General features: G+C 60.0%; 1 protein-coding gene across 1 annotated transcript in view; it reads right to left on the bottom strand.

Moving 5' to 3' along the window:
* The window catches only part of SND1 (staphylococcal nuclease and tudor domain containing 1), a 125,943-nt gene that overhangs the window by 36,111 nt on the left and 66,155 nt on the right, over positions 1-23,677 (bottom strand). Inside the window, exons 14-15 of the mRNA XM_054083159.1 lie at positions 16,761-16,833; positions 8,954-9,095 (exon numbers count right to left, since the gene is read on the bottom strand). Of these exons, the coding sequence (XP_053939134.1) occupies positions 8,954-9,095; positions 16,761-16,833 (215 nt within the window). The remainder of the gene's footprint in view (positions 1-8,953; positions 9,096-16,760; positions 16,834-23,677) is intronic.

Raw genomic sequence — 23,677 nt, 5'->3', positions numbered from 1 at the left:
GGACGGCTCTGTCCCCTCTTCCTGTCCCCCGTGCCGGGTTCCCCCTGTGCCGCGTCCCCTGTTCCTTAAATACCCGGAGAGGGAAGAAGATGGAGCGCCGCCGCGGTGGCACCGGACCCCATCCCCACCCGTTCCCCTGGACCCCCCTCTCCGTGACTCAGTTTCCCCACCTGCAAAGCTGGCCGAGCGCCCGGCGCTCCCCTCCGGCACAGCGCCGCCGGCACCGGCACCGGTCATTAACCCGGGAAGTCCTTCATAATTAATCTGATTTTACATAATTGGTTATTAATGACGCGCCGGGAATTACGCTCCGTGGCTGCAACGCCGCCGTCCTCACGGCACCGCGAGGCTCCGCTCGGCACACACGGCACAGCTGATGGCAAACACACCGGCTCGCCAGAACGGCGGCAAAGCCTGGTGCTTCCAGGCCACCTCTGGTGGCCCCGTCCCACCTCAGGTGTCCCCATCCACCTCAGGTGTCCCCCTCCACCTCTGGTGTCCCCATCCACCTCAGGTGTCCCCCTCCACCTCTGGTGTCCCCATCCATCTCTGGTGTCCCCATCCACCTCTGGTGGCCCCATCCACCTCAGGTGTCCCCATCCACCTCAGGTGTCCCCCTCCACCTCTGGTGTCCCCATCCCACCTCTGGTGTCCCCATCCACCTCAGGTGTCCCCATCCACCTCTGGTGTCCCCATCCATCTCAGGTGTCCCCATCCACCTCTGGTGGCCCCATCCACCTCAGGTGTCCCCATCCACCTCTGGTGGCCCCATCCACCTCAGGTGTCCCCATCCACCTCTGGTGGCCCCATCCATCTCTGGTGGCCCCATCCACCTCTGGTGGCCCCGTCCCATCTCAGGTGTCCCCATCCCCCTCTGGTGTCCCCATCCCACCTCTGGTGTCCCCATCCACCTCAGGTGTCCCCCTCCAGCTCTGGTGTCCCCATCCCACCTCTGGTGTCCCCCTCCAGCTCTGGTGTCCCCTTCCACCTCAGGTGTCCCCATCCCACCTCTGGTGTCCCCATCCACCTCTGGTGTCCCCCTCCAGCTCTGGTGTCCCCGTCCCACCTCAGGTGTCCCCATCCACCTCTGGTGTCCCCATCCCACCTCAGGTGTCCCCCTCCACCTCAGGTGTCCCCATCCACCTCTGGTGTCCCCCTCCACCTCAGGTGTCCCCATCCACCTCTGGTGTCCCCATCCCACCTCTGGTGTCCCCATCCACCTCAGGTGTCCCCATCCACCTCTGGTGGCCCCGTCCCACCTCTGGTGTCCCCCTCCACCTCTGGTGTCCCCATCCAGCTCTGGTGTCCCCATCCCTGTCCTTATCACATCCTCATCTCTGTCCCTGTCCTTATTGCATCCCCATTCCCATCCCTGTCCTTATCGCATTCCCATCCCTGTCCCATCCCTGTCCTTATCGCATTCCCATCCCTGTCCCATCCCTGTCCTTATTGCATTCCCACCCCTGTCCCCATCCCTGTCCCCATCACATTCCCATCCCTGTCCCATCCCTGTCCTTATTGCATTCCCATCCCTGTCCCCATCCCATTCCCATCCCTGTCCCCATCCCTGTCCTTATCACATCCTCATCTCTGTCCCTGTCCTTATTCCATCTCCATTCCCATCCCTGTCCTCATCCCTGTCCTTATCCTATTCCCATCTCTGTCCCCATCACATCCCCATCCCTGTTCCCATCTCATTCCCATCCCATCCCCATCGCTGTCCCCATCCCATTCCCATCCCTGTCCCCATCACATCCCCATCCCATTCCCATTCCCATTCCCATTTCCATCCCATTCCCATTCCCATCCCTGTCCCCATTCCCATTCCCATTCCCATCCCGTCCCCATCGCTGTCCCTACGGCACCCCGCTGCCGGGCCGTTGCCCGCAGTCTGCCCACGGCACGCATTCCATGCAAACGCCGCCGGCATCTCCGGCGCGGAGCGTCCTCGCGCTGGGAGGGGACCACGAGGAGCCCGAGCTGCCCAGCGCTGCCTTCCCTTCCTCCTCCTCTCCTCCTCCTCCTCTCCTCCTCGGAGCGCGCAGCGCTGGGGGAAGGGAGCAGCCGAGAGGGATTCTGCTGCCGACGGAAAACCATGGGATGCAGCAGCTGAGGAAGCGCCGGAGCCCATAAAGGAGATCAAAACTCCAAGGGCAGCGGTTTTAGAGCGCGGCACCGGAGGATCCCGGCACGCCAAGGCCTCGGGAAGCCACCTCGGATCCTTTCCATCCCGCATCCGCAGGAGCCGACGGTGCTTTAGGAAAAGGAGAAACTCAACCGGGATGGGATGAGAGTTCAGCCCCGGAGAGGGGTCGGCGAAGGCAAAAGTTACCCCAAACCCACAAAGAAACCCACAGCTGCGGCTCTGCCGCTCTTCCCAGGAAAGCCGGAGCTGCTCCCGGGGGTGCCGAGGGGATGCGGGAGCGGGGATGGGGCACAGCCCCCCCCCCCCCCCAGTGCCGTCAGTGAGGGGGAGATCCCACAGCCTGGATCCTACTCACTACATCCCATAACCTATAGCCCACATCCTATAGCCTGTAGCACATATATCCTTATCCTATATCCCGTATCCCACATCTCAGATCCTCTACTCCTCTATCCTTTATCGTTATCCTATATCCTACATCCTATACGCTGTAGCATATATCCTTTACACTTAGACTATATCCTGTGTTCTTTATCCTATACCCTGTGTCCTATATCCTTTATCCTTATCCTATACCCTCTACCCTATATCCTTATCCTATACCCTGTGTCCTATATCCTTTATCCTATATCCTATATCCTTATCCTTATCCTATACCCTGTATCCTATACCCTCTATCCTATATCCTACATCCTTTATCCTTATCTTATATCCAGCATCCTGTGTCCTATATCCTTTATCCTTATCCTATACCCTGTATTCTACATCCTTATCCTTATCCTTATCCATATCCTTATCCTATACTCTGTATCCTATATCCTTTATCCTATATTCCTTATCCTTATCCATATCCTTATACTCATCCTATACCCTGTATCCTATACCCTTTATCCTATATCCTATATCCTTATCTTTATCCTTATCCTTATCCTCATCCTATACCCTGTATCCTATATCCTTTATCCTATATCCTTACCCTTATCCTTTACCCTGTATCCGATATCCTGTATCCTTTATCCTATACCCTCTATCCTATATCCTCTATCCTACATCCTTTATCCTTATCTTATATCCTATACCCTGTGTCCTATATCCTTTATCCTTATCCTATACCCTGTATCCTATATCCTTTATCCTATATCCTTATCCTTATCCTTACCCATATCCTTATCCTTATCCTTATCCTTATCCTTACCCTTATCCTTATCCTATACCCTGTATCCTATATCCTTTATCCTATATCCTTATCCTTATCCATATCCTTATCCTTATTGTATACCCTGTATCCTATATCCTTTATCCTTATCCTTACCCTATACCCTATATCCTGTATCCTTTATCCTATACCCTTTATCCTATATCCTACATCCTTTATCCTATATCCCATATCCAGTATCCTATATCCTTACCCCATACCCAGTATCCTATATCCTTATCGTATATCCAGTATCCTATATCCATATCCCATATCCAGTATCCCATATCCTTATCCCATATCCAGTATCCTATATCCCCTACACGCTCTCTCCCGTATCCTCTCTCCTACGCCCCACACCCTCTACCCTTTATCCTTTATCCTCATCCTCTCTCCCGTATCCTATGGCTTTCCCGTCTGGGAGCTCCGGCCGCTGCCGAACGCCGTTGCCGCTTCCCGGGAGATTTATGGCCTCTGGGAGCCACGGAGGAGGTGAACAGGAGCCGCGCGGTCGCATCCGTCACCGGAACGACGGCGCCCGATCCCTGCGGGCAGCGGTGCCGGAGCGAGACCTGAATGCCGAGGATCCCCACCAGATCCCGGTCTGAGGGCATCGGGTCGGATCCGGTGCTCGCAACCAGCAGCAGAGCTGGGAATGCCAGGAATTGCCGCTGCCGTGCCCTCCTTCCCCGGCACCGGACACGGAGCTGCCGCAGCGCCCGGCCGGGAACGCGGCGCGTTTGGAACGCGTATCCCTGCCCAAATACAGACTATCGGGAATAGGGAGCAGCCCGGAGCAGCGGGATTCCCAGGACCCCGGCACGGCGGACGCTCAGGTCACCGCAGCTCCGGGAATGGAGGGAATGACGGAATGCTCCGCTGCATCCGACGCTGCAGGGATGCAGGTTTTGGGGTCAGCGTGTTCCGACTCCGGGCGGCGGTGGCGTCAGGCGTCACCGCAGCTCAGCGCCTGGAGCCACCGTGTCCTGACACGGGATCCGCAGTTTTTAGGGACAACGTGTTCCCGACACGGAATCTGCAGCAGTCCGGAGCCATCCAGCCTGAACACCGGAGCATTCGGAGTCGCTGCGACGCAACAACGAGCAGCCGCAGGATTTGGGGTGCCCGTATCCCAGCACTGAGCATCCACAGCCTTCGGAATCTCCATATCCCAACATTTGGGGTGCCCGTATCCCAGCACTGAGCATCCACAGCCTTTGGAACCTCCATATCCCAACATTTGGGGTGCCCGTATCCCAGCACTGAGCATCCACAGCCTTTGGAACCTCCATATCCCAACATTTGGGGTGCCCGTATCCCAGCACTGAGCATCCACAGCCTTCGGAATCTCCATATCCCAACATTTGGGGTGCCCGTATCCCAGCACTGAGCATCCACAGCCTTTGGAACCTCCATATCCCAACATTTGGGGTCCCTGCATCCCAGCACTGAGCATCCACAGGATTTGGGATCTCCGTATCCCAACATTTGGGGTCCCTGCATCCCAGCACTGAGCATCCACAGCCTTTGGGATCTCCGTATCCCAACATTTGGGGTCCCTGCATCCCAACACTGAGCATCCACACCCTTTGGGATCCCCATATCCCAACATTTGGGGTCCCTGTATCCCAACACTGAGCATCCACAGCCTTTGGGATCCCCATATCCCAACATTTGGGGTCCCTGTATCCCAACACTGAGCATCCACAGCCTTTGGGATCCCCATATCCCAACATTTGGGGTCCCTGCATCCCAGCACTGAGCATCCACAGCCTTTGGGACCTCCGTATCCAAACATTTGGGGTTCCCGTATCCCAACACTGAGCATCCACAGCCTTTGGGATCTCCATATCCCAACATTTGGGGTCCCTGCATCCCAACACTGAGCATCCACAGCCTTTGGGACCTCCGTATCCAAACATTTGGGGTTCCCGTATCCCAACACTGAGCATCCACAGCCTTTGGGATCTCCATATCCCAACATTTGGGGTCCCTGCATTCCAACACTGAGCATCCACAGCCTTTGGGATCCCCATATCCCAACATTTGGGGTTCCTGCATCCCAGCACTGAGCATCCACAGCCTTTGGGATCTCCATATCCCAACATTTGGGGTTCCTGCATCCCAGCACTGAGCATCCACAGCCTTTGGGATCCCCATATCCCAACATTTGGGGTCTCTGCATCCCAACACTGAGCATCCACAGCCTTTGGGATCTCCGTATCCCAACATTTGGGGTTCCTGCATCCCAACACTGAGCATCCACAGGATTTGGGGTCCCTGCATCCCATCACGGAGCATCCACAGCATTTGGGGTCCCCTCGGAATCCCGCCGCTCCGCTCTCTCCTCCGTAGGATCCGGACGCCCCCTGTGCCGCGAAGCCGTCAACGCTGTGGAGTCTCACCGGGAAAACGGAATCCGGGATTAAATCAGCGCCTCTCTATTTGCACATATTTATAGCGCTCCGTAGTGTATATTTTAGCCGGAAAGCCGGGATGGGGCTCCCTCGGGAGCATCCCGGGAGTCACATTTACATGGAATCTGTCTTCTCTTTACGACGCTCATTTGCATTCCAGATAGGAGAACCGGAGGCATTCATAAAATACGGATATTTATCGTATTCCCGGCTCCGAGCGATGAGTAACGGCACCGAGGAGGCGATGGGAGCGCCGGCCGAGATCCCGGGAATGGCACTGCCTGGAATCCCTTCCCCAAAGTGGGAAAAATAAGAGCATAGCGCCCACCAGGAGCATTTTATGGGATGTAATTATTTCGGGGATTAATTAATGAGGAGGAGCCTCTCCGTGGGGTGCACCCCAAATTCCAGCTGCTGGGAGCGAGCGGCGGAGGCTCGGGGGATGCTCGGGAAGCTCCGTAGGGAATGATGGCTGTGGCGTGCCATGGGGCAGGAGCGAGGAGCACTGACTCCATGGGGCAGGGACCCCACGGAGAAGGGAACCCCACGGAGAAGGGACCCCCATGGAGAAGGGACCCCATGGAGAAGGGACCCCATGGAGAAGGGAACCCACGGAGAAGGGAACCCATGGAGAAGGGAACCCACGGAGAAGGGACCCCATGGAGCAGAGACCACCATGGAGAAGGGACCCCATGGAGAAGGGAACCCCATGGAGAAGGAACCCCCATGGAGAAGGGAACCCATGGAGAAGGGACCGCCATGGAGAAGGGATCTCCACGGAGAAGGAACCCCCATGGAGAAGGGAACCCATGGAGAAGGGACCCCCATGGAGAAGGGAACCCCATGGAGAAGGAACCCCCATGGAGAAGGGAACCCATGGAGAAGGGACCCCCATGGAGAAGGGAACCCCATGGAGAAGGGATCTCCACGGAGAAGGAACCCCCATGGAGAAGGGAACCCATGGAGAAGGGAACCCATGGAGAAGGGACCCCCATGGAGCAGGGACTCCATGGAGCAGAGACCCCATGGAGAAGGGACCCTATGGAGCAGGGACCCCATGGAGAAGGGACCCTATGGAGCAGGGACCCCATGGAGCAGAGACCCCATGGAGCAGAGACTCCATGGAGCAGAGACCACCATGGAGCAGAGACCCCATGGAGCAGAGACCCCATGGAGCAGAGACCACCATGGAGCAGAGACCCCATGGAGAAGGGACCCCATGGAGCAGAGACCCCATGGAGCAGAGACCCCATGGAGAAGGGACCCCATGGAGCAGAGACCCCATGGAGAAGGGACCCCATGGAGAAGGGACCCCATGGAGCAGAGACCCCATGGAGCAGAGACCACCATGGAGCAGAGACCCCATGGAGAAGGGACCCCATGGAGCATGGACCCCATGGAGCAGAGACCCCCATGGAGCAGGAACCCCATGGAGCAGAGACCCCCATGGAGCAGAGACCCCATGGAGCAGAGACCACCATGGAGAAGGGACCTCATGGAGCAGCGGCGGCTTTTTCAACGCCACCCCCTTCCCCGAAAGGTGAATTCCTTGTCCCGGAGCACGTGGGAGGTTCCGTCTCTTCCTCAAACGTTCCGGTCTCGGCGCAGAGGGATTCGCGTTTCCCCGTCTTTCGCAGCGTTAATTATAACGAAGCCGCTGTGCCTATTTATACCCCCAAGGACGCCCTTGGGATACACTTCCCGCAGGGCAGGAGCTCCGACGCGGATCCTGGCCGGTTCGGCCGCGCTGGGGGGATGTGGGGCTACTGGGAGCACTGGGAAGCTCCCACAGTCCCGGTTGCGTCCTACGGAAGACGAGACGCCCACCAACACCCGGAGATGCCTTTGGAGCGACGGGAAAGACGGGGGGAGCCAAGGAATGCCCCCACCGCGGCGCTCCCCAAAGCCCTCGGAGCATCCGAGGGTGCCGGTGGCCTCGGGGCGGCTCGGCGGGCGCCGGCTCCGTGCCTCGATTCCCCGACTCCGCCAATAAAGGGGAAGACAAAGCCTTCCCGACTCCCCGGCGGCCCCCACGCTCTCCTCCAGGATAAATAATCCTTCGTTGGGAGCCGTTGCCGACGGAAACCTCCGCGTTTCCCTCCCCACATAGGATCTATTTATACCCTTATTGAATCTTTCATAAGCGAATTGTGAACGATCGCCGTTCCGGGTCATCCTTCCCGCACGCCGATTGCCATAGAAACGGGAGCGACGGATGAGCCGCCCCACATCCTTTCCCATCGAGGGATGCGGCAGCGCCGGAGCAGGCTCTGCCAGCCAACGCTCCCACCGGCAACGGGATTCCCCATCCCCGGGAACTCCCCGGCACCGTCTACGCATCCGCGGCCACCGTCAAACGCAAAGTGTTGGGCACCATCCCACCAAAGCCTTGGAATAGCCATGGATTGGGCTGGGGGGAATGCTTCCGACTGTGGAATGGGATGGGTTGGAGGGGACCTCAATGCCCATCCAGTTCCAACCGGAATCATGGAATGGTTGGGTTGGAAGGGACCTCAACGCCCATCCATTTCCAACCTGAATCCTGGAATGGGATGGGTTGGATGGGACCTCAAAGCCCATCCAGTTCCAACCTGAATCCTGGAATGGGAGGGGTTGGAAGGGACCTCAAAGCCCATCCAGTTCCAACCTGAATCCTGGGATGGGATGGGTTGGAAGGGACCTCAAAGCCCATCCAGTTCCAACCTGAATCCTGGGATGGGATGGGTTGGAAGGGACCTCAAAGCCCACCCAGTTCCAATCTGAATCCTGGAATGGGATGGGTTGGAAGGGACCTCCGAGCCCATCCAGTCCCACCCCAGGAACACCTCCCGCTGGATCAGGTGCTCCAAACCCCATCCAACCTGGCCTGGAACCCCTCCATGGATGGAACAGCCACCGCTGCTCTGGGCAACCTCTTCCAGGTCCTCCCCACCCTCACCGTGAAGAACTTCCTCCTGATTTCCAATCCACACCTTCCCCTCTCCAATTCCCGGCCACCACGTAGGACCCTCCAAACCTCCCCACTTCGGGGCACCCTCCATCACCCCAATTAGCGCCTCCCGGTTCATTAACGCCCTCCCCAGGGTCAACCCGTTGGCTCCACCAGTTGCGTCTCCATTACGGAGGACCGGGCTCAGCCCAGCGGGATGCGGCTCCGCTCGGATCCGGCGCCGGGGCGGGAGCGCTGGGGCTCACCTGCGAGCAGGAAGGTGATGAGACACGTCTCCTTCGGCATGAAGAGCTTCAACCGGGAGCCGCTGAAGACGTACTCCACCACGGCCTCGGAGCGGCCGGCGCGCTGCAGGAACGGCAGGAATTGCTTCGCCTTCTGCGTGTCCTGAGAGGGGGAAAAAGAGTGGATCAGGATGGGGGGCACCGAACACAACCCTTGATGTGGGGGAACCCACCGGCACCCCGATGTCCCCTGGGATGGGGACAGTGGCTCCTCTGTGCTCCTACGGCAATGCCGGGAGGGACCATGGAATCATTGAGGCTGGGAAAACCCTCCGAGGTCATCCAGTCCAACCATCAGCCCAACGCCACCACCGTGAGGACCACATCCCTCTGCAGACCCTTCCTGCCCTCCATCCATGGATCCAGCCTGGCCAGATCCCTCTGCAGACCTTTCCTGCCCTCCATCCATGGATCCATCCTGGCCAGATCCCTCTGCAGACCCTTCCTGCCTCCATCCATGGATCCAGCCTGGCCAGATCCCTCTGGAGAGCCTTCCTGCTCTCCATCCATGGATCCAGCCTGGCCAGATCCCTCTGCAGACCCTTCCTGCCCTCCATCCATGGATCCAGCCTGGCCAGATCCCTCTGCAGAGCCTTCCTGCCCTCCATCCATGGATCCAGCCTGGCCAGATCCCTCTGCAGACCCTTCCTGCCCTCCATCCATGGATCCAGCCTGGCCAGATCCCTCTGCAGACCCTTCCTGCCTCCATCCATGGATCCAGCCTGGCCAGATCCCTCTGCAGAGCCTTCCTGCCTCCATCCATGGATCCAGCCTGGCCAGATCCCTCTGGAGAGCCTTCCTGCTCTCCATCCATGGATCCAGCCTGGCCAGATCCCTCTGCAGAGCCTTCCTGCCCTCCATCCATGGATCCAGCCTGGCCAGATCCCTCTGCAGAGCCTTCCTGCCCTCCATCCATGGATCCGGCCTGGCCAGATCCCTCTGCAGAGCCTTCCTGCCCTCCATCCATGGATCCAGCCTGGCCAGATCCCTCTGCAGACCCTTCCTGCCCTCCATCCATGGATCCAGCTTCTCCAGATCCCTCTGCAGACCCTTCCTGCCTCCATCCATGGATCCAGCCTGGCCAGATCCCTCTGCAGAGCCTTCCTGCCCTCCATCCATGGATCCAGCCTGGTCAGATCCCTCTGCAGAGCCTTCCTGCCTCCATCCATGGATCCAGCCTGGCCAGATCCCTCTGCAGAGCCTTCCTGCCCTCCATCCATGGATCCGGCCTGGCCAGATCCCTCTGCAGAGCCTTCCTGCCCTCCATCCATGGATCCAGCCTGGCCAGATCCCTCTGCAGACCCTTCCTGCCCTCCATCCATGGATCCAGCTTCTCCAGATCCCTCTGCAGACCCTTCCTGCCTCTATCCATGGATCCAGCCTGGCCAGATCCCTCTGCAGAGCCTTCCTGCCCTCCATCCATGGATCCAGCCTGGCCAGATCCCTCTGCAGAGCCTTCCTGTCCTCCATCCATGGATCCAGCCTGGCCAGATCCCTCTGGAGAGCCTTCCTGCCCTCCATCCATGGATCCAGCCTGGCCAGATCCCTCTGCAGACCCTTCCTGCCCTCCATCCATGGATCCAGCCTGGCCAGATCCCTCTCCAGACCCTTCCTGCCTCCATCCATGGATCCAGCCTGGCCAGATCCCTCTGCAGAGCCTTCCTGCCCTCCATCCATGGATCCAGCCTGGCCAGATCCCTCTGCAGAGCCTTCCTGCCCTCCATCCATGGATCCAGCCTGGCCAGATCCCTCTGGAGAGCCTTCCTGCCCTCCATCCATGGATCCAGCCTGGCCAGATCCCTCTGGAGACCCTTCCTGCCCTCCATCCATGGATCCAGCCTGGCCAGATCCCTCTGCAGAGCCTTCCTGCCTCCATCCATGGATCCAGCCTGGCCAGATCCCTCTGCAGAGCCTTCCTGCCCTCCATCCATGGATCCAGCCTGGTTGGACCCCATCCCATTGGCCATGGATGCAGGATGCAGGCAGGGATCCCACTCCCCTGAGCTCGGGATGGATCCTGCACTCCATCCCTGCTCCCACACGGCCGCGGCTCCGGCAATCCCTGCCCTCCTTCGGCCGCATCCCTTCGCTCCGGTGACCTCGGTGCCGCAATCACCTCCTTTCTTCCCTCAGGGAAAGAAGGCCAAATCCCCCTTTTCCGATCAGCTCCTAAAATAGGAGGCAGCGCGGCGGGTTCTCATCCCGCTTCGGGTTTAATTTGGGATAACGAGGGGCGGAGGCGGGAATGGAGCGCGGCACGGCCAAATCCAGGGCGGCGGCGGAGCCGATGCCGAGCAGGGCTGAAAACTCCGGTGACGCTGCCTGGAAGCTGCGGCGTTGGAAGCGGAGGCGGTTGGAAACCTGCGGAGCCGCGGCGGGAGGGGGAAAAGCGCCGGAATGTGTTGGCAGAGGAGACGGAGCCGCTGCCAGAACGGGGCTGGAAATGGCAGAGGCGGAAAAGGCGATTCTCCCGGGAAAGGGGAGCCGTGGCACGAGGACCGGGAGCCGTACGGCTCTGCCCACGGCTCCGGCACGGAGCGAGGGTTCGGTGTCCGTGGGAATGCAACCGCAATCCACTGCAGTGCTCGAATCCCAACGGATGCGACCCACGGAGCGGGCGCAGATCTCATCTCCAACGGCATCCCGGGATATCCGACAGTGCCGACGCCCAACATCCACCCCCAACGGCATCCCGGGATATCCGACAGCACCAACGCCCAACATCCAGCCCCAACGGCATCCCGGGATATCCGACAGCGCCAACGCCCAACATCCAGCCCCAACGGCATCCCGGGATATCCGACAGTGCCAACGCCCAACATCCAGCCCCAACGGCATCCCGGGATATCCGACAGTGCCAACGCCCAACATCCAGCCCCAACGGCATCCCGGGATATCCGACAGCGCCAACGCCCAACATCCAGCCCCAACGGCATCCCGGGATATCCGACAGCGCCAACGCCCAACATGCAGCCCCAATGGCATCCCGGGATATCCGACAGTGCCAACACCCAACATCCAGCCCCAACGGCATCCCGGGATATCCGACAGTGCCAACGCCCAACATCCAGCCCCAACGGCATCCCGGGATATCCGACAGCGCCAACGCCCAACATGCAGCCCCAATGGCATCCCGGGATATCCGACAGTGCCAACACCCAAGATCCAGCCCCAACGGCATCCCGGGATATCCGACAGTGCCAACGCCCAACATCCAGCCCCAACGGCATCCCGGGATATCCGACAGTGCCAACGCCCAACATCCAGCCCCAACAGCATCCCGGGATATCCGACAGTGCCAACGCCCAACATCCAGCCCCAACGGCATCCCGGGATATCCGACAGCTCCAACGCCCAACATCCACCCCCAACGGCATCCCGGGATATCCGACAGTGCCAACGCCCAACATCCAGCCCCAATGGCATCCCGGGATATCCGACAGCGCCAACGCCCAACATCCACCCCCAACGGCATCCCGGGATATCCGACAGCGCCGACACCCAAGATCCAGCCCCAACGGCATCCCGGGATATCCGACAGTGCCAACGCCCAACATCCAGCCCCAACGGCATCCCGGGATATCCGACAGTGCCAACGCCCAACATCCAGCCCCAACGGCATCCCGGGATACCCGACAGTGCCAACGCCCAACATGCACCCCAACGGCATCCCGGGATATCCGACAGTGCCAACGCCCAACATCCAGCCCCAACGGCATCCCGGGATATCCGACAGTGCCAACGCCCAACATCCACCCCCAACGGCATCCCGGGATATCCGACAGTGCCGACGCCCAACATCCAGCCCCAACGGCATCCCGGGATATCCGACAGCGCCAACGCCCAACATCCACCCCCAACGGCATCCCGGGATATCCGACAGTGCCGACGCCCAACATCCAGCCCCAACGGCATCCCGGGATATCCGACAGTGCCAACGCCCAACATCCAGCCCCAACGGCATCCCGGGATATCCGACAGCGCCAACGCCCAACATCCAGCCCCAACGGCATCCCGGGATATCTGACAGTGCCAACGCCCTAAGAAAGGCAGAGCCGCGCTTCTCAGTGCCGGCGAATAATAACGGATTCCTGAGTGATTCCCGAGCGATTCCCGAGGGCGAAGCCCGGCACGGATGGAATTCCATCCCCAAAGATCCCAGCCAGGGCAGGGTTAGGGGGAGCTTTGGGAGCTGAGCCTGCTGGGAAGGTGTGCCGGGAGGATCCGTCCCTTTCCAAAGCCCCCTTGGCTCCCCGGCACGGGTGTCCCGCTCGCCGTGGGCGCCGGGAACAGCCGGATGCTCCGCGGGGCCGCCGGGATCCTCCCTGGCTCCTCATCCCTGCCGTCACGGAGCGCGTTCCGTCCCCACAGATCCCACGGTGAGCAGATGCCGGCGGAGGTGATGGCTGTGCCGATGCCGGGAGGTCGGAGCCGTGGCGCCCGACTCCATGGGCGGCACCGGTGAAGAGGTTGTGGTCCCCACATCCGACCTTTGGCTCCGGGATGAAGGACACGTGCAGATGTCCTTCACCGCCGCGGTCACTCCGGCTCTGGGCTCGGCGGTGGGAGAGATGAGCCGAGCATCCCGCGCCGTCATTCCCAACTCCGTCATTCCCAACTCCGTCATTCCCAGCTCCGCCATTCCCAGCTCCGCCATTCCCAGCTCCGCCAGGGATCCAGCGGGAGCCTCAGGGATGCTTCGGAGGGGGTGGAGATGAGGAGCTCCCGGATCTGCTCTCCAGGGCTGCTGACCCCATGCTCCTCCTGCATCCCATGGGACAATGGAATCCCAACCGCATTGGGAGCAGCGTCGGATGGGCAAAGAGCCTCCAAACCGCACCGCTTCCTCCAGAGAGGCCGCGGCACTCGGAACACGGCACAGCACCGGCCGGATTGGGGCGGGGGGAGGGATACGGGAGCAGATCCTGGATGGGGACATTCCCACTCTGCTCAGAGAATCCCTTCAAGGGATTCCAACCATTGGATGCGGTTTCACAGGGGCACAACGACAAAGGCTTTTGGATCTGGAGTCCCATATCCAGGTCTGGAATCCTCAGCAGAAGGAGGAGATGGAGCTGCTGGAAGGGGTCCAGAGGAGGCTCCAAGGATGCTGCGAGGGCTGCAGAACCTCCCGTCCGAGGACAGCTGAGAGAGTTGGGGTTGGGGAGAAGAGAAGGCTCCCAGGAGACCTCAGAGCAGCTTCCAGAGCCTGAAGGGGCTCCAGGAGAGCCGGAGAGGGACTTCTTCCAAGGTCTTGGAGTGACAGGACGAGGGGGAATGGGGATAAACTGGAGAGGGGCAGAGTTAGAGTGGAAACATGGAAGAACTTCTTCACTGTGAGGGTGTGGAGGCCCTGGCCCAGGTTGCCCAGAGCAGTGGTGGTGCCCCATCCCTGGAGGGGTTCCAGGCCAGGTTGGATGGTTCTTGGAGCCCCTGATCCCGCGGGAGGTGTCCCTGGGGTGGGACCGGGTGGGCTCGGAGGTCCCTTCCAACCCAAACTATTCTATGAGGACAGCTGAGAGAGTTGGGGTTGGGGAGAAGAGAAGGCTCCCAGGAGACCTCAGAGCAGCTTCCAGAGCCTGAAGGGGCTCCAGGAGAGCCGGAGAGGGGCTCTGGATCAGGGGGTGCAGGGATAGGATGAGGGGAACGGTTTTGAGCTGCAAGAGGGGAGATGGAGGTGAGATCTTGGGGAGAAATGTTCTCCTGAGATGGTGGTGAACCCCTGGCCCAGGTTGTCCATGGGAGCCGTGGCTGCCCCATCCCTGGAGGTGTTCCAGACCAGGTTGGATGGTTCTTGGAGCCTCTGATCTCCCGGGAGGTGTCCCTGCCCATGGCAGGGGTGGGACTGGATGGGCTTGGAGGTCCCTTCCAACCCGACCCATTCCAGGATTTGGGTTGGAACTGGTTGGGCTTTGAGGTCTGTTCCATCCCAGCGCTCCCCACGGTTCTCTGACTCCGCCGGACGCCGGCGGACGGGCGGCATCGCCAAATGAATTCCGATGGGGAAGAGAAGTTGGGGATCTCCACCACGTTGGCCTCTCCTCACCCCGGCTGTGCGGAGCGGTGGCTCCCAGGATTGATCCCCCGTTCCCAGGGGAGGAGCAGGAGGAGCCTCCAAGGCACGACCCTACTTCATGACCCCATCCCTTCTGGGGGTCCCGGATTCCCGATGGACCGGGATGTCCCACCACGCCGCTTCCGGCTCTCTCCGCTGTCACCACTGTTCTTTTACCCCTTGAAGCATTTACATGGGCTGAGAATTCATGGAAAACGATGCCTAAATCCATCGAGGAGAATAAACCGCCACCGCTCCGACTCTGCTCGGCGAAGCTCCGCCAATTATGCAAAACCCATTCAAGGACTTCTCCCAAGGACAGAAGGATTTTCCGGCGGCCGCGGCTCCGATCCCAATCCCTGCCGCGCTTCCCCTCGGTTTGAGCTCCAGTTTCGGGAGGGAGGGGGATTTTTCTCCCCTGGAGCATCGCGGGGCGAAGAGCTGAAAGCTCCTGGAATGCTCTTTGGATCTCCCCAGCTGGAATCTGCACCCCCTCCAGCCCTTCCCACCCACTGCCGGTGGCTCAGACCACAGGGAAGGGACATTTCCCAGGAGAAGCTGAGTGGGAGGAGAGGAGGCAGTGCCGGGGCTGGAAAATCAGGATAAATGCTCTGTTGGAGCAAATGTGCTGAGTTTTGCATCGCAGCTGCTGAGCCAGCTGGGAGAAAGAGGACACGGAAGGGCAGAGCCGAGGACCGGAGCCGGGAAGGATGGGGATAGAAATGGGGACAGAGGGACCCCGATCCAACAGATCCCTCTGCAGAGCCTTCTGCCCTCCATCCATGGATCCAGCCTGGCCAGATCCCTCTGCAGAGCTTTCCTGCCCTCCATCCATGGATCCAGCCTGGCCAGATCCCTCTGCAGAGCCTCCCTGCCCTCCATCCATGGATCCAGCCTGGCCAGATCCCTCTGCAGACCCTTCCTGCCTCCATCCATGGATCCAGCCTGGCCAGATCCCTCTGCAGACCCTTCCTGCCTCCATCCATGGATCCAGCCTGGCCAGATCCCTCTGCAGACCCTTCCTGCCTCCATCCATGGATCCAGCCTGGCCAGATCCCTCTGCAGAGCCTTCCTGCCCTCCATCCATGGATCCAGCCTGGCCAGATCCCTCTGCAGACCCTTCCTGCCCTCCATCCATGGATCCAGCCTGGCCAGATCCCTCTGCAGAGCCTTCCTGCCTCCATCCATGGATCCAGCCTGGCCAGATCCCTCTGCAGACCCTTCCTGCCTCCATCCATGGATCCAGCCTGGCCAGATCCCTCTGCAGACCCTTCCTGCCCTCCATCCATGGATCCAGCCTGGCCAGATCCCTCTGCAGACCCTTCCTGCCTCCATCCATGGATCCAGCCTGGCCAGATCCCTCTGCAGACCCTTCCTGCCTCCATCCATGGATCCAGCCTGGCCAGATCCCTCTGCAGACCCTTCCTGCCCTCCATCCATGGATCCAGCCTGGCCAGATCCCTCTGCAGAGCCTTCCTGCCTCCATCCATGGATCCAGCCTGGCCAGATCCCTCTGCAGACCCTTCCTGCCCTCCATCCATGGATCCATGGATGCTTCTCCAGCTTCCCCCACGTGACGGGTGGAACCATGAGCTGTGCAGGATTGTCGGCACTCGGCACCTCTCCGGCTCTTCTCCCCACTCCCCATCCCAGAATCCCTCCTCGCAGGTGTCAGATCCAGCCCCGACGCTCCCCGTGCCGCGAGGTCCTTACCCCGGAGATGTCGGCCACCCGGTGAATGGGAACCTCCTTCTTGCTGTGCAGCCCCTTCCCGTTCTTGATAGCTCTGTAGAAGAAAGAGGACATCATCCATCAGCGCCCACCACTCCTGGAAGCTCCACCACTGCCCTCTGTGCCTTTCGGGATCGTTAACCTCCAAATCCCAACGGATGACCTCCATCAGCTCCCGAGCTTGGCCCACACCCATCAGATCATCCACTCAACCCCAAACCCCATCGCTTTGTTCCCAACTCAGAGGAAGGGATGGACCAGCAGGCGATTCCCCGGACGTGGAACCCATCCCGGTTCCTCTCGGCGCTTCAGAACACGGAGCGTTTTGGATGCAAACCCCACGGTGAACGCTCCAACCAAATCCTTCCCGGTTCAAATAACACTGAGAGAGTGACAAACCGGGATGGAGGAACACCACGTGTGGAGAGAACGCGAATGAGGACCTGAGACCCAACCATAGAATCCCCACGTTGGAGAAGACCTTGGAGACCATCGACTCCAACTGTCCCTGTCCATGACCGAACCATCTCTGAGCACCGCATCTGCCCGGCTTTGAACCCCCTCCAGGGATGGGGACTCCACCACCGCCCTGGGTGGCATCGGCACGGCCGGAGAACCCTTTCCATGGAGAGATTCCTCCTCGTGTCCAACCTGAACCTCCCCTGGAGCAACTCGAGGCCGTTCCCTCTCATCCCATCGCTGTCCCTTGGGAGAGGAGCCCAGCGCCCACCTCTCCAGAGCCTCCTTCCAGGTGGTTGGAGATGATGAGGTCCCCCCTCAGCCCCTCTTCTCCATCCCCAGGGCCCTCAGCCGCCTCTCAGAACCCTCGTTCTCCAGACCCTTCTCCAGCTCCGGGCCCTTCTCCGGACGCTGCAGCCGCCGGTGACCAACACCCCCGGGGCCTTCTCCATGGGGCACTTTCCGGCTGCTCTTCCCACGCCTGGAGCTGCTCAGGGTTGTTGGGACCCAAGAGCACCACCCGACCTTGGCCTGGTTGGACCTCATCCATGGATCCAGCCTGGCCAGATCCCTCTGCAGAGCCTTCCTGCCTCCATCCATGGATCCAGCCTGGCCAGATCCCTCTGCAGAGCTTTCCTGCCCTCCATCCATGGATCCAGCCTGGCCAGATCCCTCTGCAGACCCTTCCTGCCTCCATCCATGGATCCAGCCTGGCCAGATCCCTCTGCAGACCCTTCCTGCCTCCATCCATGGATCCAGCCTGGCCAGATCCCTCTGCAGACCCTTCCTGCCTCCATCCATGGATCCAGCCTGGCCAGATCCCTCTGCAGAGCCTTCCTGCTCTCCATCCATGGATCCAGCCTGGCCAGATCCCTCTGCAGACCCTTCCTGCCCTCCATCCATGGATCCAGCCTGGTCAGATCCCTCTGCAGACCCTTCCTGCCCTCCATCCATGGATCCAGCCTGGCCAGATCCCTCTGCAGAGCCTTCCTGCCCTCCATCCATGGATCCAGCCTGGCCAGATCCCTCTGCAGACCCTTCTCCATGGGGCTCTTTCCAGCTGCTCTTCCCACTCCTGGAGCTGCTCGGGGAAGCCGTGGCTGCCCCATCCTGGAGGGGTTCCAGGCCAGGTTGGATGGTTCTTGGAGCCGCTGATCCAGTGGGAGGTGTCCCTGCCCATGGATGGGGTGGGACTGGATGGGCTTGGAGATCCCTTCCATCCCAACCCATCCCAGGATTGCCGGGCTCGGCGCTGCCGGCGGTTGGTTGGTGAGGACAATTGCTGCAGTGTCCCACCAGCAGATCCGTTTGGTGTTCATGGTGTCCATGGCTCCGTTGGCTCCTTGCCGGGAGCAGAGGCAGCGGCTGAGCTGCCGGCACGGAAAAGGCCGTCAGTGCCGGAGGAAAGGGCAGCGCACATCCATTAAAGCTCCTTCCCGTGACAGCTTTGGCCTTTTCCACCTTCTAAAGGGCAAATTTCTCTTCCAGGGGTTCAGGGAGGTGTCCAGGGAGCACTCCGGAGGCTGCCGGGAGCAGGAGAACCCCGGAGCGCCAACACGGCGGGGAAAGAGGGCCCACACAGAACCATGGCATGGGCTGGGTTGGAAGGGACCTCAAAGCCCATCCAGTCCCACCCCATCCATGGGCAGGGACACCTCCCACTGGATCAGGGGCTCCAAGAACCATCCAACCTGGCCTGGAACCCCTCCAGGGATGGGGTAACCACCACTGCTCTGGGCACCCTGGGCCAGGGGTTCATCACCTTCACAGGAGAACATTTCTCCCCAAGATCTCATCTCCATCTCCGCTTTTGCAGCTCAAAACCATTCCCCTCCTCCTGTCCCTGCACTCCCTGATCCAGAGCCCCTCTCCGGCTCTCCTGGAGCCCCTTCAGGCTCTGGAAGCTGCTCTGAGGTCTCCTGGGAGCCTTCTCTTCTCCCCAACCCCAACTCTCTCAGCTGCCCTCGGACGGGAGGTTCTGCAGCCCTCGCAGCATCCTTGGAGCCTCCTCTGGACCCCTTCCAACAGCTCCATCTCCTCCTTCTGCTGAGGATTCCAGACCTGGACACAATTCTCCCGAGGAGGTGTCCCCGGAGCGGAGCAGAGGGGCAGAATCCCGTCCCTCCCTGCTGGCCACGCTGCTCTGGATGCAGCCCAGGACACGGGGGGGTTCTGGGCTGGGACCCCACGGGGGGGCTCCTCTCCACCTTCTCCTCCCCACGTCCTTCCCCCTGGAGCCGCTCCCAGTCCATTTTCCACCCAGTCTGGATCCGTGCTTGGCATTGCCCGGATACGGTGCAGGACCTCTCGTCCCGGTTGAACCATAAGGTTCCCACGGGGGCCACCTCTCCAGATCCCTTTGGATGGATCTCCCGGATGAATCCGATCCTGTGCAGCTGGGACAGGTGGGAACTTGGCCTCATCCCAAAAGCCGCCCAGAATTAGGGATTCCCGTCCCGTCCCTCTTCCCCACGTGCTGTAGATGTCCCTCAGCCTCGAGGAGGAAGCCGAGAGGATCCATCCTCCTTTTCCAACTGGAAGATGCTCCCCTACTTCAATCAACGCATTCCTGCCCCCCATGAGCCCCCATTCCTGCCTTTCCCATTCCCTCCGCAACTCCCGCGCCAGCCTGGAAATAACTCCTCCGTTTTTCTTTCCCAGCCAAAGGGGTGGGAATTTGTTGGGAGCCGACGGCGCCGATCGGACCCCCACACGGGGAGGGGTTCAAAGCCGCTGCCGAAGCTTCTCCGGCGCAATCCGTGTGCTGAGCCGGATCGTTGGAAGAAGCCAACCTGGGAAATCAGCACGCGGATTTGTCGCTCCCTCGCCCTCCTCCCAGCGCCGCTCCGGCGGCACTCGGGGATAAGTGGCTCAGACAGAAATAGCTCCGGTTTTTTTTTCTCCTGCAGGAAAACAGCTTCTTCTTTTTTTTTCCCCACTTAAGAAGAAAAGCGCAGCTCGGAGAGCTCCGGAACGCCCGGCGGGCAGCGCAGCCGCGGCCATCCCGGCACGGCGCCGCCGGGATCCCCCGGGATGAGAGCACCGCCGGCTCCCCGCGTCCTCGCAGCATCCGAGCGCCGAGGAGGAGGAGGAGGAGGAGGAGGAGGAGGAGGAAAAAGGCTCCTGTACGGCGCGGATGGCTCGGAGACGGCAGCCGGCATGGATGGGTTCAGCCCACTCGTAGCCAAACCAGTATCCCAACCGGCAGGATATCCCAGGATCCCCCTATTCCGGCATCTCAGCATCCCAGTATTGATCTCCCAGTATCCCCTATTCAGGCATCCCAGTATCCCAGTATTGATCTATCTCCCAGTATCCCCTATTCCAGCATCCCAGCACTGATGATCTCCCAGTATCCCCCTATTCCGGCATCCCAGTATTGATCTCCCAGTATCCCACTATTCCGGCATCCCAGTATTGATCTCCCAGTATCCCCTATTCCAGCATCCCAGCACTGATGATCTCCCAGTATCCCCCTATTCCAGCATCCCAGTACTGATCTCCCAGTATCCCCTATTCCAGTATCCCAGTATTGATCTCCCAGTATCCCTCTATTCCAGCATCCCAGTATTGATCTCCCAGTATCCCCTATTCCGGCATCCCAGTATTGATCTCCCAGTATCCCCTATTCCAGCATCCCAGCACTGATGATCTCCCAGTATCCCCCTATTCCGGCATCCCAGTATTGATCTCCCAGTATCCCACTATTCCGGCATCCCAGTATTGATCTCCCAGTATCCCCTATTCCAGCATCCCAGCACTGATGATCTCCCAGTATCCCCCTATTCCAGCATCCCAGTACTGATCTCCCAGTATCCCCTATTCCAGTATCCCAGTATTGATCTCCCAGTATCCCTCTATTCCAGCATCCCAGTATTGATCTCCCAGTATCCCCTATTCCGGCATCCCAGTATTGATGATCTCCCAGTATCCCCTATTCCGGCATCCCAGTATTGATGATCTCCCAGTATCCCCCTATTCCGGCATCCCAGTATCCCAGTACTGATCTCCCAGTATCCCCTATTCCGGCATCCCAGTGTTGATGATCTCCCAGTATCGCCCTATTCTGGCATCCCAGTATCCCAGCATTGATCTCCCAGTATCAGTGCACAGCTGGATCGTGCAGGCTTGGAATGTGCACAGCTGGATCACACAGGCCTGGACTGAGTGCATTCCCAGACCTTCCCTGCCTGGCCTGTGCACATCTGGATTGTGCATCCCCAGTCCTTCCCTGCCTGGACTGTGCACATCTGGATTGTGCATTCCCAGACCTTCCCTGCCTGGACTGTGCACATCTGGATTGTGCATCCCCAGTCCCTCCACGCCTGGACCGTGCACATCTGGATTGTGCATTCCCAGACCATCCCTGCCTGGACCGTGCACATCTGGATTGTGCGTTCCCACACTTTCCATGCCTGGACTGTGCACAGCTGGACTGCACACAACTGGAACACACACATCTGGATTGTGCATCCCCAGTCCCTCCACGCCTGGACTGCACACATCTGGATTGTGCATTCCCATACACATCTGGATTGTGCATTCCCAGACCTTCCCTCCCGGCCGGTGCACATCTGGATAGTGCATTCCCATACACATCTGGATTGTGCATCCCCAGTCCCTCCATGCCGGGACTGTGCACATCTGGATTGTGCATCCCCACACACATCTGGATAGTGCATCCCCAGACCCTCCCCTCCCGGCCGGTGCACATCTGTCTCCCGCATCCCTTCCTCCCGCATCCCGGCCGTGGCTCGGAGCCGGGGGTCGGATCCCCTCCTTCCGTCCCCGCTGCCGCGCTCCCGCCTGCCTCAGCGTTTTTGCCGCCTCCGCCGCGGCGGCGCCGGGAGAACATCCTATTTTTTTTCCTGCCCGCGGATAACCTCCACCCTCAGCACCGGAGGCCACAGCGCCGCTCATCCCTCGCATCGGACGTCACCGCCTTTCCATGTAATTACGTCTGCGGCGCGTGGGGCCCTTTGGAGCCGCGCGTGAGATTCCCGAGAGCCTCCCGAGTGTTTGGCAAACGTTCGGCTGCGCTTTTCCCAACCCCAACTCCCGGCGTTGGTGCCGAGAATCCGTCAACGCCGCTTCCCACGGACTCACGGCAACGCTTTGGCCCCGCGCCAACGAGGATGGCGACGAGGGGAAGCACGAGGGCGGCACGGGGGGATCGGAGCCGGCCGGGAGGGGATGGAGAGCTTGGAAAAGCGAAGGAAAGGGCAGAGAGACCCTCCGGAGCAGTGGGGATGGGGTGGAAGGGGATGGGATGGAAGGGGATGGGATGGGATGGGATGGGATGGGATGGGATGGGATGGGATGGGATGGGATGGAAGGGGATGGGATGGAAGAGGATGGGATGGGATGGAAGGGAAGGGGATGGGATGGAGATGGGATGGGATGGGATGGAGATGGAGATGGGATGGAGATCCTGGAAAGTCTGTGGAGGATGAAGGATCCTCACCCCAGCAAGGAGGGATGTGGGGGAGGAAGACCACCCTGAGCGGCAGGGATGGATGGGATGGAGATGGGATGGGATGGAGATGGAGATGGAGATGGGATGGGATGGGATGGAGATGGGATGGGGATGGAGATGGAGATGGGGATGGAGATGGAGATGGGATGGGGATGGGATGGAGATGGAGATGGAGATGATGGAGATGGAGATGGAGATGGAGATGGAGATGGGATGGGGATGGAGATGGAGATGGAGATGGGATGGGGATGGAGATGGAGATGATGGAGATGGAGATGGGATGAGATGGGAGAAGATGAGATGAGGGGAAAGCAGGGCTGGAGATCCTGGAAAGCCTGCGGAGGGGGAAGGATCCTCACCCCAGCACAGGAGGGATGTGGGGAAGGGAGACCACCCTGAGCAGCAGGGATGGATGGGATGGGATGGAGATGGGATAGAATGGGATGGAGATGGAGATGGGATGGGGATGAGATGGGGATGGGAGAAGATGAGATGAGGGGAAAGCGGTGCTGGAGATGCTGGAAGGGCTGTGGAGGATGAAGGATCCTCAACCCAGGACAGGAGGGATGTGGGGCAGGAAGACCATCCTGAGCAGAAGGGATGGATGGGATGGGATGGGATGGGATGGAGACGGGATGGGATGGAGATGGGATGGGAGAAGATGAGATGAGATGAGGGGAAAGCGGGGCTGGAGATCCTGGAAAGCCCACGGAGGGGGAAGGATCCTCACCCCAGCAAGGAGGGATGTGGGGGAGGAAGACCACTCTGAGCGGCAGGGATGGATGGGATGGGGATGGGATGGGATGGGGATGGGATGGGGATGGGAGAAGATGAGATGAGGGAAAAGTGGGTCTGGAGATCCTGGAAGGGCTGTGGAGGATGAAGGATCCTCAACCCAGGACAGGAGGGATGTAGGGAAGGGAGACCACCCTGAGCAGCAGGGATGGATGGGATGGGATGAGAC

This window comes from Cuculus canorus, chromosome 1, assembly GCF_017976375.1.
Source record: "Cuculus canorus isolate bCucCan1 chromosome 1, bCucCan1.pri, whole genome shotgun sequence".
NCBI lineage: Eukaryota > Metazoa > Chordata > Aves > Cuculiformes > Cuculidae > Cuculus > Cuculus canorus.
The sequence above is the reverse complement of the archived record's forward strand: the minus strand, read 5'-3'. Positions and strand labels throughout refer to the sequence as shown.